The 19,976-nt window shown below is 31.7% G+C and overlaps 2 protein-coding genes across 5 annotated transcripts in view; one reads left to right on the forward strand and one right to left on the reverse strand.

Moving 5' to 3' along the window:
- Nucleotides 1–8,157, forward strand: part of ine (inebriated) — a 130,315-nt gene extending 122,158 nt beyond the window's left edge. For all 3 annotated transcript variants that reach the window (XM_014424740.2, XM_014424742.2, XM_014424741.2), the window contains 2 exons: nucleotides 2,462–2,635; nucleotides 4,163–8,157. In XM_014424740.2, coding sequence (XP_014280226.1) covers nucleotides 2,462–2,635; nucleotides 4,163–4,303 — 315 coding nt within the window. In that variant the 3' untranslated portion in view covers nucleotides 4,304–8,157. The remainder of the gene's footprint in view (nucleotides 1–2,461; nucleotides 2,636–4,162) is intronic.
- A 2,809-nt stretch (nucleotides 8,158–10,966) lies between these two features.
- LOC106683341 (uncharacterized) overlaps nucleotides 10,967–19,976 on the reverse strand; it is a 57,206-nt gene continuing 48,196 nt past the window's right edge. The window contains exons 8-10 of one of the 2 annotated variants that reach the window (XR_010844547.1): nucleotides 13,003–13,071; nucleotides 12,843–12,932; nucleotides 10,967–12,744 (exon numbers count right to left, since the gene is read on the reverse strand). The gene's annotated coding sequence lies outside the window, so the exon portion shown is untranslated. The remainder of the gene's footprint in view (nucleotides 12,745–12,842; nucleotides 12,933–13,002; nucleotides 13,072–19,976) is intronic. The other variant, XR_001343539.3, reaches the window with a different exon arrangement.

The following is a 19,976-nucleotide window of genomic DNA, read 5'->3' on the forward strand; positions in this document are numbered from 1 at the left end:
AAAATGATACATAAAATAAAACATATTAAAACCATTTATACATCAAAATATACTATCTACTCAAAAAGAGCATATTACAATATTTTATAAATAGATAGGCTTTTTTCTATTCTAATTTTTATCATAAGGTTTTTCATCTTATAAGGCCAAAAGTACCATGTTTTTAATCATGAAATGAGAGTTTTTGTGTAGAAAATACACATTTACTGTATGAAAATTAAAAACAATATTTTTTTTTTCAAACTATTGTATATCGCTAGCTATAAATTTTTCCAATCTATCTGACTATTTGTGGATGCCATACCAAAAAAACCTGATGTGTTGTGCACATCACTCAGCTTTCAATTACCACCCTACTCAGAGTTGAAATTAAAGCTCGCTTGTTTCAGAATATTTTGATATGTAACAATATATCCCTGTACTAATTTTTCAAATAAGCCTTTCAGTTGACAGATCGACTAACTCCCATATTAATAGAAATCGTATTTATCATTCTAAAATTTGAACATTTTTGTTCTCTCAAAAGTAAGAAAGAAATATAAAAATGTAACATTTAAAAAAAATTTACACTATGTTCTTAACCATTTTTTCAATGATAAATTGTTATTAATTCAATATTAATACTAAGAAAAATTGTATAGAGTTAGTCATCCTGTCAAATGAAGGGTTTAAATATTGGTTAATTTAAATGAAAAAGTAATCATTTATTAACTATGTCAACATGGGAACGGTTAATAAATTGAACGAAAAAACTGTGCATGCGCATGCTCATTCTAACACATATTAGAACAGATCTTTTATTAATAACTTGTTCGTGATTCTCCATTACCTCCTGCAACTTTCTTTGTTAAATATTATATTTTCTAAAATCTTCGACTTTCCAATGATATATAATATGTCTATAGTACTACTATTATTTCTGAATATGTTTTCTACCTTTAAAAAATATTTTTCCTCTTAACTTCTTAAATTAATAATGAAATCTTTTCATAGTGTATATTGATCTATTTTTCACTAATAATAAAAATGTGAAATGGTTAATTATTTCAAATAAACATTGTTGCGAATGGATTCCAAAATCTAAAAGATTTTCTGAAACTATGTAAAGCCAGGTTCTGCCTTCCTTGGTGATCATAAATTTTAATTTATTTACAATGAAACTCTACAGTGAGATAAGTATTCCATAGCAGAAGAGGTTTGTTAAAGATAAAATAATAGATAGAGATTACAGATTATATTGAGAGAAAAATTAATGAATTTTGAAGGGGGGTGGCTGAAAAGTATGTAATATTGTTAGTCTTATTAGTCTGGATTTAGACGATTGGGAAGTTATTGCTGAAATGAGATGGGTTGACAAGAGTTAGGGTCACCATTTTGTGTTTAGTAGAAAGATGAAAGATGCTCTCTTACTTGGTGTGAGCGGCTAGAATCCCATATTGCGATGGGGAGATACGAACAAGTGGTATTGCTTGCTGCTGAAATGGGTGCCAACCTCCTGGCTGGGTGCTCACAGTGCTACACTCTGCTCACTCCTTAGCTGAACATCTCTGGTCTAGGGCCTACAGCTGAGTGGGGACAGGCCAGAGGTCCATGGAATGTTTACAGGTTCCAACAGTAAGGGATTGGTCTTGTGGAATTTAGGGAGGGTTTTATAAATAAAGACACCCAGAATGTGTTTTAACTAATGGATGCCACGATAGACTGTTCTAGCCCCAAGAGACGCGTAGCTATCCCATGCTAGAGCAGTGCCACCATCTACCATTTTGTTTTAAAAACAAAATAATAAAACCTATTTTCTACAACAATTAGCCCTCCAATCAGCTCTGATTGGCCCCTTTTTCTTCCTAGGTAACTCCAGTTTCTTTTGCTAGTAAATGGTGCAATTCCTTGTCACTTAAGCATAATTAAAGAGTCCTCCAACGTAAACACCCCAAAGCCTAACACCTCAGGCCTTTGGACTGAACAAACATAATTAAACATATTTAGGGTGAGATTTTTTGAATGTTCATCATTTAAGTCCTGTCATACTATTTCAGTGAGATAAGACTACTTAATTGTTCAATGGTATGCCATGTTTAATCAAAATTGTTTGAGCCATTTTTGAGGAAATTAGAGAAAATGTGGAGTATTAATTCTATGAAGTGGCACTTCTGACTTGTCGATTTTATCAAAAAAGTTGGTGTCACATTACTTTTTATCGAGTTCCAACATTTTGACCTAAATTATAACACTTCACAACTAGTGTAGAAAGTTCCACTCTTAAAACTTTGGCTACTCTGGTTGTTCGACAATGGACTACACTTTAGGCCAAAATGTTGGTAATCAATAAAACAAAAGTCCTTCTTATTATATTTCTCTTCCCTGGGTACACCCCAACATCCACTTTCCCCTTATTTTAATAATTATAACTTTCATACTACTTTTGTTTTCAATAACATATTATTATTTTATATGTTTACAGTTTGTCTGGCTCTTTGGGATTCTTGACTATAGTGGCCTGTCATTGGACAATGGTTATCACTTCCCAAGGTGGGCAAATGTTGTTGGATGGTGCATCACAGCTGTCTGCCTCCTGTGTATACCAATAATTTTGGTTTATGTTACCATGTTAGCTGAGGGAAAAAATTTCTTCAAGGTAATATCAATTATTTAATAGCTATTTTATTTTAACACATTAATGTCTCCTGAAATAGGTATACCAATGAGTAATATATTTTATTTATGTAAATAAATATGACTATGATATTAGAATTTGACATTTAGTAATGAATTTGAAAATTAACATTCCTTACTTGAATTTTAGATCTATGTTGTAGTCAATTATGAATATTAAAAAGACAGTCTGAATAATATTCCATGCAGTTGTTAGCTATTGATATTGGTGTCCATTATTCAAATAGTTCTGTTAACATATTGTGATCAACACAATGGAACTTGTTCTTATCACTGTTACGTATTAAAACTGAGCTTCTATAATGAAAACCTTGACAACTGTATATCCTAAAGCAACAATTGTTTTAGTTGCCTGTTGCAAGCTTGAGCTCATTGCTCTTATGTGCTATTTTGCATCTTTTTTTTTAAAGTTAGCTATTTATCCTTTCATATTTGCCTTATTTTTTCTAATAAAGTATCCATGCAATAGTCAATCCCAAGTATTAAATATTGTGTATAAGTATAAGTAAATATTAGTGTGTAAAAATTTCTTGAACTACAAGTATAACAAAGTTGCAATTTAGCTGATGCTACTTGAACACTTTAATATGACTATCTCAAAGCATGCATCTCATCAGATATTAGGTTTATAGGATGTGATTCCCATACCTTCCACCAGGTCCATAAGTCTATAAATTCTAACTAGGTAATCATCACCCATCTATTTGGAACTTTTTCATTACATTACATCAAGAACTGTTAATGACTTTTGGATTTAGATGACAATAACTATAAAGCTGAATTAGCACAGGTACCAGAATGTCATTGCCTGCTGAGTTCTGTCTCTTGGAGACTTTTCATACTAAGGAGAGGGGACCAAAACCTCGTTCACACGAGGCAACTTATTAACTTTTCTTTGCTTTAAAAGAGAGTGGTCCTATTCAAATTTTTTTTTCAATAAAATGGATTTACAAATCTATAATGAAAACATAATGATATAAAATGTTAAATGATCTTTTGAGCTCATAGATTTCATAAATGGAATACACCTAAAGCTTCCTATTTCTTAGTAAAAACTATACAGCTAGACTCTTCAACTTCCTTTATTTTATTAAAACACAAAAAATAAGGTGGAATGATTACTGGTTGGTGTTTATTAATGAAATGGCTCTTAAAATAATTTAAAGAAGACTGCCTTGCAGACTTCTTTTTGTATCACATGGCCATTTCTTATACTAATTTCTAATACCAATCTCCTCCATGTGAATCCACCCTAACAGTTCGTAAATTTGTGTGTATGAATAAACATTTTGGAGTAAGTATCAAAGTGATTTATTTACAAATCTGTTTTGAAGGATTAGATTAATTATGTATTTGTTCGATCAGTTGCCACAAGAGATCTGTTGGGTGCTCTGTCCCATCCTGTTTTGGAGGTTAACCATGGTATTTGTCTAACTAGTAATAAAATAATTAGCAGCATTTTTTTATTATGATTTGTTTTTATTTTTAGAAATTATGTAATGCCATAAAGCCAAGGATTGAAGACATGCCACCTCCAGTAAAAGAGACTGAGATAAAAGAGATGAAGACACTAATGAAGCCGATAATAAGGGTCAAATCTAACAGCTTGGACCATATAGTGATAAAATGATTAGCTTATAATGACCAAAGATCGAATTGAACTTTATATTTCCTAGCAGATTTAGGAAGCCAAAAACACATACCAGAAACTCAAGCATTAGTTTGTTTTGTATCTTTCTGGTCTAACATTTGTTGTGTTAGCCTGGCTGGCTCTATCTAGTCTTAAACAAATTTTCACTCAACAAATTTAGGTTAATTTTAAAAGTGAGGACATTCATTTTGGAAAGTATATAGCTGTTCAGATTTAAAAGACTTTATAGTGAGAATTTGATTAGATAATACTAGAATTCTTACAAAATTTAATGTAATTATGAAAATTTTATAAATGTAACTTAATTATTTTTTCACACCTTTTATAATACAAATATGAGAAATAGTAGTACTTGTATAAAAATATAAAAAAACAAATTCAACTACTGATAACATTTATATTAAATGCTATTACTTAGTTGTCATTACAATTAAAATATTTTATTTCCTGGCTAACTCTCTTGTGGGGTGGGCCAGGTTCTACTGGGAACTATTAACATTAAGCCCTTAACTTATAAATGTTTCATGTTTAACACGTTGACTGCTGACCAAGAGATAAGTCGTTTGGGTACTTTCCTAAGATGCCAACTATGAGTTATCTTGTAGTTTTTAAACAAAATTACTCAGAGTTAGCTTTCTAGGAAAGAATGCAAACTACAACATAGCTTATAGTCGGCAATCAACTTGTTAAAAAAAAAAGATATATATCTATAAATATGTAATTTGTCATTGCCAAAAAAAATGTAAAGCTTTAAAAAACAATCTTGTAAAAAAAAAAAGATAGATATCTATAAATATGTAATTTTTCATTGCCAAAAAAATTTAAAGCTTTAAAAAACAATCTTGTAAAAAAAAAAAAAAAAGTTTTGGATATTCTTTAAATTCTGATGTGATAAATATCTGTGCTATGAACTTTGAAAATTGGTCGTGACCTGGACCTTAAGTAATCAATTAATTTTTTGTTTAATTTAATAAAGAAATGGAAAACATTTTAACTACATGTTTCTCATAGGTATATACAAACATATCATTGATTGTTGTTGTGTTAATGAACAAAGGGAAAGAAAATGTTGAAGTTTCCTTAAATTCGTGATCCAAGTTGCTAACCTAGTTTATTTATTATGCACAAATTAGATAGATAAGCAGAAATGTGCTGTTTGATGAAGCTATGAAAGGAAAAATCCATATTTAATACTCATCAGTAGATGATACATTGTAATTCCTTAGAGGTGTAAATAAAATAAAATGTGATTTTTATACTAGACTAGTTGAGAACTGTTTGGAGCCCTACCGTGCTGAAACTACTTGATCAGCCAATCGCTCATATTAGAAAGTTGACAATGGTTCCAGTGTAGGTTAAAATAGTTCTTAATAAGTAATCTTATTGTAATAACTTCAAAGGTATTTAATTTTTTGTAGAAACTGTGTTATTAGAATAAAGTTTTATATTTGTCAGTTTTATTAGCTTTTGACAATTGCTCATTATTTTGGAGCTATAGTCTATAATATAATAATATTTGCATTCCTTACTTACTTCTGTGTCAAGTTGTTGTTTTTATTAGGATAAATTAGACACCATCTAATTTGTAGATATTTTGAGTATTCCAAAACTCCGCATTGGTTAAGAGTACTAAAAAATTATAGAGGGTCGTCAACCTTTGATGCTTACTGCCCAAAGATTTCAAAACGGCCTAATTTTAGAGTTGATGTAAAATGAAATTTTTTAAAGAATGGATTTACTATATTTAATTATTGGTTATAATGGATAAGTAATAAATTGGATAAATTAAAATAACCTAGTGTAAACCAGTACTGTAGAATTAAATATTAGATTCATTTCCAGTTCTGAATAATCTAGGGGTTTTTTTCTGTGATATTTAAGTGATTTATATATTTGTTGGTTAATGTACTTGATTAACCACAGTCATCATTTCATCTAAAGTAAGAAAAATCTTCACTCCCCTCCTCCTCTCCCCTCCCCCAATTATATAGATTTATTTAAAAGCAAATAACACTGTCTATGATGTTTCAAGATATATTTGTTTCTTCACCAAACAGATTTTGTTATATATTATAATGTGTGAGTAACTACAATTAATATAAAGACATAATACATATTAGTTTATTATAATTTAATTTTTTTTCAATTTTTTGTCATTGAAGTAAAAAAAAAAAATTAAGTTAAATAATGTCCATTTGTTTTGTCAACTTATATTTTTTTATTTTTTTTCCCCCTCTTTTTTTAAAAACATATATTTTTCTCCAAGGTATAATATTATAAATATGTAATTATTTAATTTAAATGAATGTATATGATTGTATTATTTTTAACTTGTAAATTATCATGAGGATGTATGTTTCTTGTGTATAAATACATAATTATTTAATTTAAAACATAATATGAGCCATTCTGTTCACATTCTTGAGTCTATTCTCTTTAATTTTTGGAAGAGATGTTTTTATAACATTACAAAAAAAAATAATTTCTTACGCTCATGAGATTCAAATACTTAATCCATAGAGAGATTTATATTTTTGGAAGTAAAACCTATTTTTTTAATTTTGCAAGGGAAATTATTTGTGTTTTTATAATATATTTTCTTCAGGCAGAATTTTCAAAGTAAATTTTAAAAACCTGAATGATTTAATCAGCTTTGAACATTATTTTCTTGGATGATCACTCATTCAGTTGATAAAAATACAATCTCATTCCCTACCCAAAAATAGTCTACTGAATGGTTTATATATCAGTTTATTATTGTAAATAATAAAGTTCCATAAGAAAGGATACTCCTTGTATGGGGGTTATCTGTAGGGTGGTAAACTGAATTGAAGAGTATTTGTTTATTGTTTTTTATCTACTCATTTGCATTGTTCTTTCTCCAACTTTTTCCTTTAAAAAATGGTGTACCTATTAAATGTTTTATAAAATATTCAATTTTAAAAATTAAACTTATATTGGTTAGTATCTTCATTTTTATTATCATTACTGGTAAAAGTTTTTAAACCTAAATTATCCTATCAAATAAGAAGACTTCAAATATTAATTTGATTTTATTCATTTATCAGGATTTTGGTGGTTGTTTGCTGGCGTTTAAAGGTGCAAAAGTCAATGATCAACATATTTATAGTCAATCAGTTAATACTACTTTAATCTTAAGTTAATAACACGTTATTTATAAACAACATGTTTCATTGAACTGCAATCAGTGCCATAGAATCTAATGAGCAATATATAATCTAATATGACTAGGGTCCTCATCTCATTATTTTAGTATACATAAATATGATCGATCACTATTGTAATGAATTTTAAACGACAGTGAGAGCCTGCTGGACATTGGCGGGCAGTAAGAACCAGGTTGGCTGCCCCTGTGGTAGATATATTTATATTATAAAAATGATTTAGTATTTATTAACTTTTTAATGTATAGTAAGTTATGATATGATAAAATAACCTTAAAAACAATTTAAGTCAAACATTAAACTGGTTTAGATGTGTAATAGCTCTTTAAGAATCACTGGTCGTGTTTACTGTTTCTAAAGGAACAACATTCATCAAACTATTCACTATTCTGTTAGAAATGTTTAATGTTATTTTTAGTAAATCTATAGTACACTGTTCTTATTTAATTTTTTTTTTTTTAATTGTGATAAATAGTTTTGGAATAAGCTATAGCATGTTTTATATTTTTATAAATTATGAAAGTTGGTTATTCATTGATGAAGTGTGTTTCAATTGCAAGTATGGTGTTCTAATCCATCTCATTCCTGATGTTATCTCATTCCATAAAATTAAAAAAATCTGAGACAAATAAATGTGATTTTTCAAAAGTTGTATATCTTATTTTCCTCAATATTATAATCAAGGGTTGATAATTATTTAATTTTATTTACTTTTTTTAATCATAGAAAATAGTGTTATACATTAATTATTTATTTTAAATCTACCAATTTAAATTAAATTATTTCTAAAACATTAAGAAGTTTAAAATTTAAAAGCATTGAAATTTCTATATTTTTTTGTGAATTCTCAGAATAAATAAAAACAAGTATATAAATTATTTGCTTTAGGCTGTTGCACAACTCAAAAATCAACTTCCCTGTTCATAAATTTTAGAAACCAGCTTTGAGATTTATGGTGAATAGTTTTGCCTGAAAGTTCTATCTAGAAACATTTCTTTTGAATGACAAAAAAAAGTTACTGATTTTAGACATAACCAACTTCATTTTGATAAACATACCATGTCTTTATTTGATCCTATGCATTGAAAAAAAAATTATATGTATATCAAGATCAGATTACTTACAATTAAGGCTGGGCAGTCATCATGTTATATAAAATAAATAAATGCATACAAATAAAATATGAACTTATAATAAAGTACATTAATTATTTATAACCATTAAAGCATTTCAGGGGGGTGACGGTAGCAGTGTGGTAACGCCCCTGTCTGCCAACCCAAACGTTACGAGTTCGAGTCCCCGGCCCTATCCAGGATTTTTTCAAACATATAATTATACAATACTCACTCACAGCCTCATACCGGGCATTTGTGAGGCCCATTAGCCAATGGGTGGCACTTACGAAAATAGGTGTGATAGTGATGATCCCACCCTATGAAAGCCACGTTATGAAACGCGCAATGTATTTCCTAAGTAAATCGTGCGAAGTCTAGGACCTCCATGGCCTGTCGAGCCAATAATAATAATAATAAAGCACTTCTAGAGACAGGGAGGATGGAAAAACTTTTTAATTTAGTTGGAACCATAAAACGTTAATAAAGTAAAATCATTTAAAATCTATGATTATGAGAATATAATAATCAAAGCTCTTTAATTTCTAACTACTAAAGGTAGGGAAACTTCATATTTATGTAGGAATTAAAAAAAAAAATTCCCCATATTTAAACATTCACACTCATTTCATGTTTCAGAAATCAGGGTACAAATTTGGTTCCATATCTGCCTGTCTGTCCTCAAATTTGTGTTTTGGTTTATTGGATCGAACCACTAATCAACTTTTGATGAAATAATCTGGAATTGTGAGGGCTAGTACCTAGTAGGTCCCATATCTGATCCTATTCACAACTTTTGATTAGGCTTGTATAAATGTATTTTCCTCGGCATAGCTATATTTCAAGATCGATCCGATCTAGTGTGTCAACAAATACCAATGTCATTCAATCAGCAACAACAAATTAATTGACTTATTTATTTGGTTCTTATGAGATAAAACATATGTGTCACTGTCCTCTAAAGATTAAGAACTTATGTAGTTGTCAGATATTCACAGAAAAATAAATAAAAATAGTGTTATAAAAAATTTGTTGGTCATACAATTATTTTATTGCAGTACCAGTTAAACGAATATAAGACAAGATTCCAAAAATCATATTAACGTTTTTATATTCCAGTAATTCATGAAAAGGGAACCTAAAGTCCCTAAAACTTCGAAAGCTAAATGATTAGTAATAAACTAAAAAAGTGTTCTTAGATAGTGTTTTATAGTACTAAATCATACCATAAAGAATGTATGAGAAATATTTGGGTGATCAAAATGTACTTAGGTGAATATGAAAAGCACCACCAAAAAGATGGTGGTAAAATAATGAAGGTATCAATTTATGGTTGATCCCATAGTTTAGAGCATCCATATCAAACTTTTGTCAGAACTTATATATTTAGAACACATCATTTCTCCTTACAATTAATACCGTAAAAGATGTCAAAACATTCTTAATGATTCTTCTGGTGTGGAATTAAATAAAACAACAGCTGAACATAAGGAAAAGAACATTATTGTAACTATTGAATGGGCCTAAGTCCCCATATCGACCTCAATGGGAAATGTCCCCAATATACTAGGAAACAGAAAGACATCCCACAGGACAATATCTATTTGGATAATTTGTGCCGTCTCTTGATCCTCTATCAGTAGGTTACTAAAAAAAAAAAAAGAGCCTCACTGTTAGTCATCCTGTTTCTAATCAATTCACAATCTGGGGGGCACTCATTTCTCTAATGGAGTTTATATGTTTATTGTTTGTACTAAGATGTCAACTTGTAAATGAATATGTATGAAAGTAGAAGGAATGATATTGATTTTATCTTCAGACATCTCATACTGAAGGAAAATTCATAAAAAGGAAATACATTTGATGGATTATAATATTATTTTCAAAAACAATAGTTATTTTTAATCCATTAGAAGTTTACATTACACAAACAATTCCATCTCTTATGTTCATCTTAACTTAGTATACCTCAACAGTATTATTGATATTCAATAAACAAAACTCTTTGAAATACAAATACTCAAAGATCTCTGCAATGTATTATTTTTACAAACTAGAAATTAGTGCTCAGGTCTTTTTACAAAATTTTTGTATAATATCAACCAAATGAATTTGTGATCTAAAAAATCTTTTTAAAAAACTAATTTTTTTTAATGTATTTTTTCTCTTAGGTGTCTGTTGAATTAATCATTAGTGATCCTTGAGATATAAATTAAAATAAAAGGAAAAAACATTCAGAGAGTGAGAATCACAATTTGGTAATGAGGATAGTATTTTAGTAAAGAGAAGAACAATATTTCTGCAAATGTTAATATATTTCTAACAATCAAAACAACATAGCATCAAGTAAATAATAAAAAAAAACCGTGCCCGTGTAGGCCTCATATTTCCGTGACAACGTATACTCTATGCTAATATTACATAAATATAAATTAAAATCAATCCAATGTTATATATTTGAAATAATAAACCAGTTCACATATTGAATTCAGATATTTATTTTTGCTTGGTTATACAAAATATTTATACAGTTATACTTAATTCTAAGACTTTATTTCCAATATTCTATTCATAATCGGACGATGGTAGGAGAAATATGAAATGAGTGGCATCAATTCTGCTGTGATATGCCTGGAGAATGTCAAGTCGATCACTGTTCCTCCTAGCGTCGTTCCACTATTTGTATTTGTCAAGCAATCTAAATTGAACTTTCGCTTCATAAATTGGGTGAATGCTTTGTTTGACTGTAGATTGATGTTAAAGTCGCCACAAATCAGAATAGGCATTTTAGAATCAATCTCATACAATTCCACATCATCGTCCGACGAAACGTAAGGAAGTAGCGCTTGATGGAACATCAATCCAATATTAGCGATCGTTGAATTTGGATGTACATAAACTGCGCCAAGGACGAATTTCAGCGATACATCTTTATTGAAGTACGTTATTTCGGCCAAACAAACATCCCCGGTGTTTTTTGTCATATAAAATTTATTTGACAAATTAAAGCCAAGTCCGTTAGCGGTCGACAATGATGATATATTTCGATAAATTGCAACACCTCCCGCTGCATTTGAATCAGAATCAGAGTTATTATTTTTTCGAGCTATACACTCATAATCTTTAATTTCTAATGGTTCACTTGTATCTCGCACTTAATTAATTTTTATACATATGATATAATATCCATATGTTAAACGAAGTCAATTTCCGTTACGGGACAGTTTTTCTAACATGGCATCCCGCAAAATGATTTATAAGACGTTGTCACGTCAAAAAATAATTATTTTAAAAAAGTTTAAATTAGATTTCTAGAATTTCTCTAATAAACTAAATTATATTTTAAAAACAAAAAATGTAATAACAATTAACATTTTGAAGAAGTAAGTTTTGTCCTTGGTTGAAGACTAGGAAGGAGAAAAATCTCTTTGACATATCTCATAGGACAGCTGAACTGAAGTGAACTCATATAGTGCCTTATTGATGTTGGGAACAGGAAGTATCATACTTACTTCTACAGCAACTGTGTCTGTTGGTTCATTTCTTGCTGTTCCTATGTTACTACAGGCCCATATTAATTAATTTAAATACATAACATTTATTTTAAGAACAATGAAAGTATTAGTGTAAAATGTGCAACTTTCAAGTGTAGTTAATCTACTGACACATAACCACCACATTGTGCATTCACTTTGATAAATTAATTATTTGTAAAACAACTACAATGCATGCTGTTCAATATTTAGTGTGCTATGTTAATTATCACTCCCTCATATTACACACACATGCCTCACTTTTGAGGTTGAATCATTGAAATAAGTTATCCTGAAAAATTACTAAATTAAAAACTGACTTCTAAACTTTAAAGAAAAATATGTTCTAACATTGTTAACTATTATAATCTTTCCTCCATTTCAAGATTATTTACTTAAATATCATTTTTTTGAACCGAAGGGAATATTATTCAAGTTGGAAGTGAGTAATGGTCAGTGGAAATAGTAACTGGTTACTGCTCAGAAGATAGAATTGCAAGTGATGTATTGGTTGGTGATGGCACCAGAGGCTTATCATTTCTTCCATATTGGAGGACTATAACCAAATATGTTGTCGCTGTAGAAATCATCTGCAAAACAAAATTATTCAATTCATTACTCTAATCAAAAATAAATAGAAAAAGACGTTGGATTTTCATAGGTGTTGTACGTGTTAAAAAATACTCACAGAAAAAATTAAGGAATTATCGATGGTGAAAAAACCACAAGCAGTGAAGATCATTTCCTCATTAACCAGAAAATGGAAATTCAGCTTCTCCTGTCGAATAAAATATGTTTCATCAATTGGTATTCCTTTTGACAGAGGATTTTGCTATATTTGTACCTACATTTTTCAAAAGTTTGAATGACTTATCCTCCACCATCTCCCAATAGAGTTGTTGGTTGAATGTTTTTGCCTTAAATGCGAAAAGACGATTACTAATAGCCAGTACTTGATACATTTCATTTAAAATTCATTGCCAGGAGTGAAAATATGTCAGAAACTAAATGATTTCCATATAGTTATGGAAATGAGAATCATAATATGGCACTTACGTATTACCTCGTCGAGATCAGTTGTGGTTTGTAACCTGACACAATAAATAATCTTACACATATTTAGGCGAATTTAGCCCCCAACCTTAACTCAAAAGGATTTATGGGAGTTCGTTAGTCTCTAGAGTAGAGACAGCAGTGATCTAATTATAATAGTAAAATAGAAATAATAGGGTAGGTTGTAATCCACAACTGGTCTAGATGGTATAGTACGTTAAGTACTCCCAGCAGTAATTCTGCTCTATAGGTATAGCATACATTCCATTGATATCACTCAGGAAAACATAAAATTTTGGGAAGAAAACCTGCGAGGAGGAAATATAAGCGGTCAAATGTAATACGCCATGTAATTTTCTTATGAATAGAGCTAGATTTTTCCTTTCGCTTTCCTGTATATGAAATACGTAGTAAGTCTTGTAACCGTGAAAACTTTCCAATTCGACTTTTCAACGGAAATACACGTTTTGAGTCCTAATAACCAAGCCTCACAAAAAGGTCACTTTGTATGACTTTGTGTATTTAAACACTTTAACTCACAAATAAACAGTCTTATGAAATCTAAATTACATATTATTTCTCAAAAAACGAAATTTTGATGGGAGTGCACAAAAACTAAAAATACAAAAGCGGAGACATTTAATGGGTAAACTTTTTTACTTATTTATATAAGACTCAATAAAAAAAAAAATCCATTCATTGTGAACGGATTTCAGAGTATTAACCTATTTGCTCAGCAATACAATGACACTGAACACTAAAGTTGGGACAAATAGGTTTCCTTTTAAAATCTAAGATGATATTTACCTCCGTATTAATGCTTGTTACTTGATCCAATACTTTTTCAACAAATATTTCCACAATTTAATCCTTCAAATTTTATTAGTTTACATAGTCAAGTTTCTTGAAAAAAAATAGAAGTTATTGAGTATAAACCTAAAAATATACGAGGCCAATTTTGGAAATAATTGCCAAGTCAGGCCTTTGCACTCCCGGGACGTAGTTAATATTTTTACATCAGAATTCACTGAAAAATTATTTTACAATACTTCTAGTTTTGTAAAATAATAATGCATTTTCTCATTCTATTTTCTTATCTATTACTGTTTATTCGAAAAATAAAAGAATTTAAAAAAATTAAAAAGTAGTTATAGTTCAATCAACGCGGTTATTTAAGTCTGTGCTTTCAACCCCTTTGCCTTGAAGGCAATAGAGAGGTATTGGTACTGGTATTTGGTGGGGGGAACAAGTCCGGCAAGTGGGCCTAGTGGTTCTTTTGGCCAAACCTTGGCGGCTACCTGTGTTACCGCCGCGTACTAACCAAGGTGGCAGTGCCAAAATTCATTTCACCGCCGAAAAATGAATATTAACTGCTCCAGGTGGGAATCGAACCCAAAAGTTCCGAACCGAGCGCTCTGGGACCTACGCCTCAACCCGCACGGCCTCACGTCTCTTGGTGGATGGGTAAATAAACAGGGATGTATACGAGCAAGTGTTTATCAATCCACTCAGTTCACAGCAACGCGGCTTCTTATGCCTGTCATTTAAGGAATATAATAATCAAAATCTTTCAATATTGGGAGTTATTGGTCATTCTATCGTATATCGTATATTGGTTATAAGATAGTGGTTTCAGTCACACCTATGCCTATGAATCACCTTAACTAACTCTCAAATGTGTTATACTCAGTCTTTATGATAAATACGACAACCGTGCGTCCAAGACCATTGGAGACAGTTAAAATAAATTAAAACGAACTAAATTTCAATGGAAAATAAAAATATCATTGCATTGCAGTTAAAAGCTCTGATCAACTCACGATTGATTCCGAAATATCTGAAATTCATAATTACCTTTTTGTTTAATTCATTACAAGAGCGAATCACCATCAAAACCGGATACTGAAAGTATAAAAGATCAAAGACAAAGAGTACATTTTTCCAAAATACATCGGGTATTGAAAGATTGAATAGAACGTAGAGATCACAAACAGTAAGCAGAAAGCTCCAGCTAATAATAAGGAACATGGGTAGCTTGAATAAATGGCATATTTTTTCGAATACAGTGTACACACGTTGGTACCTTAAAACAGAATTCTCATATTTATTGAAGCGCGTGAAGTCATTATAGAAGGAACCCAATTGGAGGAGCGAACAACTCAAAAGGCAACTGCAGCCATAGAAGAAAGTAGAATTGATGACGAAGACTGCCATCAGGGGCACGTGTTCCCAAGATGATGAGGTACTCATAAAGTTCATCACGCAACCAGCTATCGTAATTATATAAATTGTTAACATTTCCCTAAAACACTTCTTAGTGGAGTCATCACTAATAAGGTGTACTCCCAGCAGGCTCAAGTCAATCTCAACATCACGGATAATGTATTTGTTGAAGTGGAACCAGATAATTGAAATAATGACATTACTGAGACCACCAATGATCTGTAGCTCCATCATCAGAAGTGCCAACCGGTCTTCATTAAAGCTGCTGTATTCCACAGTGAATGGAGGCGGATAAAGACAGCAATACACCGAGCAGAAAAAATCTAAGATGGTTAATGCTATGATCAACAACCTATAACAGAGTTTACGGTAACAAAGGAAGAGAACGCTGAAGCCAAGCTCCATCTTTTACTACCGAGACCCCCAAAATGCCTGATACGGCCTAGCATCCATTACCTAATGAAAAGTTCTTATACATCAAATATTCACGCTTATCGACAGCTGTATAGAAATACTGTATTAGTAATGGAAGGTAGTTACCTAGTATTTAAAATGAAAACAATACGTAAATCAATAAACTTGAGTGGAGAAGATGATCTATGGCAGGACCGGTAATATCATGTGTTTTTTGGAAATACTAATTTTATAATGTATAAGGGGAAATCTTTTATGTATTTTAAATAGTAATTGAAATTCAAATCAAAGAGTAGTAACAAAATGAATCTTTAACTGGAAAGAATTAACTTACAGGCATTTACGCCATCTAGAATAACTAAGGCAAGAAATAATGAAGGCTACCGAAATGAATGTTCCCTACAAATTCTCCTCCAGAAAATAGAGGAAGAATAAACCTTGATGTCTCACAAACATAACAATGGGATCAACTGCTACAAGGATGGTTCTCTTACAGCCCAAGGCTCTGCTATCTGGCGTGATGATAAGCCATTGGAAGGTGTATCTAACTCTCTAGGGAGGCACACATCAGTATTTCAATCAGAATTACTTGCGATAAGTCACAGCACCAGTACTCTCATAGAGAAAGGGCTCTTTGGTAGAAAATTGCAATCTACACAGATAGCCAGGCATCAATAGTGACACTCAACAACCCCATTATACGACCCAGGGTTGTTGAAGACTGCTATGTAGCACTCAACAAACTCTCATGTGTTAATAAAGTCAGTATTGAATGGGTGCCGGGTCACAGCGGTATTTCCGGCAACAAACAAGTTGACAGATTACCAAAAATATGGCTCTTAAACCATTCCCATTACCCCTGAGAGTGTGTGGTATGAGCCTAAGCTATGTCTAAAGTACTGTAAAGGCTGCTTACGACTTACAAGCAAAGCGTTACTGGCTTAACAAAAGAGAGCTACAATCTAAGCTGTTCCTAGATTAACCCCGCCGGTGCCGAAGCAATGTACTGCTTAGGTTGGACAGGAATTCTCTTAAGAAAATTATAGCCATCTACACAGGTCACTGTAGATATAATAAACATATGTTTAATCTCAAGCTCACAGAATCACCCTTGTGCATATTCTGTAATACTGAGGATGAGACGGCATACCGCATTATATGCTGGTGTGATCGATTTGCAGGGTTGAGGTTCGCGCTGTTTGGGGAGGATCATGTCGTCAACCCCAGGCGATGTGGATTGATCAATCCCTCAAGTTTGCTTAGATTCGTAAAACCTACACCTCTCAAGCTTTAATAAGCTCGTTAATATGTTGTGGTGTTACAAAGTTGCGATGTGGATGGCGCACAGTAGGCCTTGTAGTCCGCAATGCTTTTAGCCTGTTAAAAAAACTTGATATCTACATACAACACTTTAATTAGGTATCACCCGGCTATATTTTGGCTCAAACTGCATTTCTTTACAGTATTTATGTTTCAGTAAGATATACAGGGTTTTTCGCTGATTGGCTGAATATTCAAAGTTAATGTTCAACACGTAAATAACACAATCTACTTTCCAACGCCGAGTATTGCAAGTAATTACATTTTTTTTTATGAATGAGCTTTCTAGCGATATAGTTATCATGTGTTCAAATAAGATTAAATTGATTTGGTTAAAGCAGTTCAATCAAAATCGTCAAACTGTTTTCGAAAAAATTCAAAATATAAGTGTAAAATGGATTGTATAAAGTACCATTTCCAGCTGGTCGAATTTGATGAAAATATTACTGTAACATCCAGGACATCCAACTGCCCCAGATAGATATGTAATTTCAGTTTTTTACGAGTTATCCTTTTTTGTGATTGACTATTTTGCGAAAATTAGTTATTTAGAGTAGGATTATTTGATACCAATACTTCCCCTTACATAAGTTCCATATACAAGTAAGTAAAAGTAAAAATATACGGCGTAAATTAAAAAATAAATGCCATATAAGACTGCAGCACTCCGGGGGACTGGTTAACATGTTTACATCAGAATCCAATGACAGAAATTAGGTTACAATTACTTCTACCTTAACTTGTAATTTTACAAGAGTCAATACTATTTCTCACTCTATTTTCCTTTGTATATCTGTTTATCCGACTAATACGAAAATCAAAAGAATATAACTGAGGTAGATGAAGTTCACATCAACGCGGTTAACCGAAGATCTACTTCCTACTCTCTCATACTCTCTTACTATATAGACCTTGCAGGCTGGCAGAGGTAGCTAGACAGAGAGGTATATAAGCAAGTGTTTATCAATAACAAATCCATTCAGTTCATAGCTATCCGGCTTCTTGTGTCTTTCTCTGAAATGGAATAACGAAAATCGCGGTTTTAGTCGGATCCAAACTTATGGATCTTCTAAATATACTATTCAGTGAGTTATATTCAGTTCTGATCGTAAAAACAACGACTTACACGAAATTAAAAATGCTATACGATACTTATGGTGCGTATAGTACCACTGCCCATTATAAACAGTTTAAATAAATTACAAAAGGAATAAAAACCAACGGAATAACAATTAAAATAAAATTATCATTAGATAGCAGCTAAAATTTCTGATAACTCGCCATTGATTCTGAAAAATGTGATATTCATAATTACCTTTTTGTTTAATTCATTCACAGAGCGAATCACCATCAAAATTGGATACTGAAAGTATAGAACATAAAAGACAAGGAGTACATTTTTCCAAAAGATATAGGGTATTGAAGCATTCAACAGAACGTAGAGATCGCACATAGTAAGCAGAAAGCTCCAGCTGATAATGAGGAACATGGGTAACTTGAATAGATGACAAATCTTTTCGAATACATTATAGACACGTTGGCATCTTAAAACAGAATCCTCATATTTATTGAAGCGCGTGAAGTCGTTATAGAAGGAGCCCAATTGGAGGATCGAACAACTCAAAAGGCCACTGCAGCCATAGAAGAAAGTAGAATTGATAACGAAGACTGCCAGCAGGGGCAGGTGTTCCCAAGATGACAGGACATTCATAAAGTTCAACGAGAAAGCAGTCATCGTAATTAGATAAACTGTTAAAATTTCCTTAAAACATTTCTTGGTGGAGTCATCACTGATTATCTGTAATCCCAACAGGCTCAAGTCAACCTCAACATTAGAGATTGTGTATTTGTTGAAGTGGAACCAGATAATTGAGATAATTACATTACTGAGACCACCTATGATCTGTAGCTGTATCATAAGAAGTGCTAAACGGTCTTCTTCAATGCTACTGTATTCCACAAGAAATGGAGGTAGATAAAGACAACTATACACCGTGCAGAACAAATCTAGCACAGCTATTGCTATGATCAACAACCTATAACAGAGTTTATGGTAACAAAGGAAGAGAATGCTGAAGCCAAGCTCCATCCTGAACAACCGAGTTCCCATAAATGCCTTATAGGGACTAATATCCATCATCTAATGAAAAGTCCTTATTCATTAAATATTAACGCTTACGAATAGCTGTAGGACATCGATGACTGTATTAGTAACAGAAACTAATTACTTAGCATTCAAAATGAAAACTATTCTTATTTCATCAAATAAACTTGAGTGGATAAGATGATCAATGGCAGGGTCGAAATAGCAATTTTATATTGCGTAACTGAAACTATTTTAAATAATTAATTAATATCCAATTGTAGGCTAGTAACAAAATGAGTTTAATTGGGACAAATTAACCTTCAGGAATTTACACTATCAAGAATAATTAAGGCAAGGAAACCCACGGCGGCTTCAGTTCCCGATTTTAGTGTCCCCAGCAAACTCCTAAAGGGCTTATGATAAGACCCCTGTCATGACTGATGGCGTGAGTGTGTGATGCAAATATTACATAGCTTCTTAACTATTTTGCAGGCTTGGATCACCTTTAAGAGTTTCGAATCATAATCTTGTGTCCCGGGTGACCTCTTTCCATTTCGCTTCCTCTACGTTAGTCACTCAGTTACAGAACCGTTCTTGCCTATAAGACCCAGAAGCTCAGGAAAACCTACACTGCTCCTAATCGTGTCTGGAAGAATTACTAAATATAAAACTTGTTACTCATCCACAAGCATTCCATGTCTGCAGTGGTGTCTTCCTGAAATATCT

The sequence above is a fragment of the Halyomorpha halys genome, unplaced genomic scaffold (genome assembly GCF_000696795.3).
Source record: "Halyomorpha halys isolate HHAL.00 unplaced genomic scaffold, Hhal_1.1 Scaffold478.1, whole genome shotgun sequence".
Classification (NCBI taxonomy): domain Eukaryota; kingdom Metazoa; phylum Arthropoda; class Insecta; order Hemiptera; family Pentatomidae; genus Halyomorpha; species Halyomorpha halys.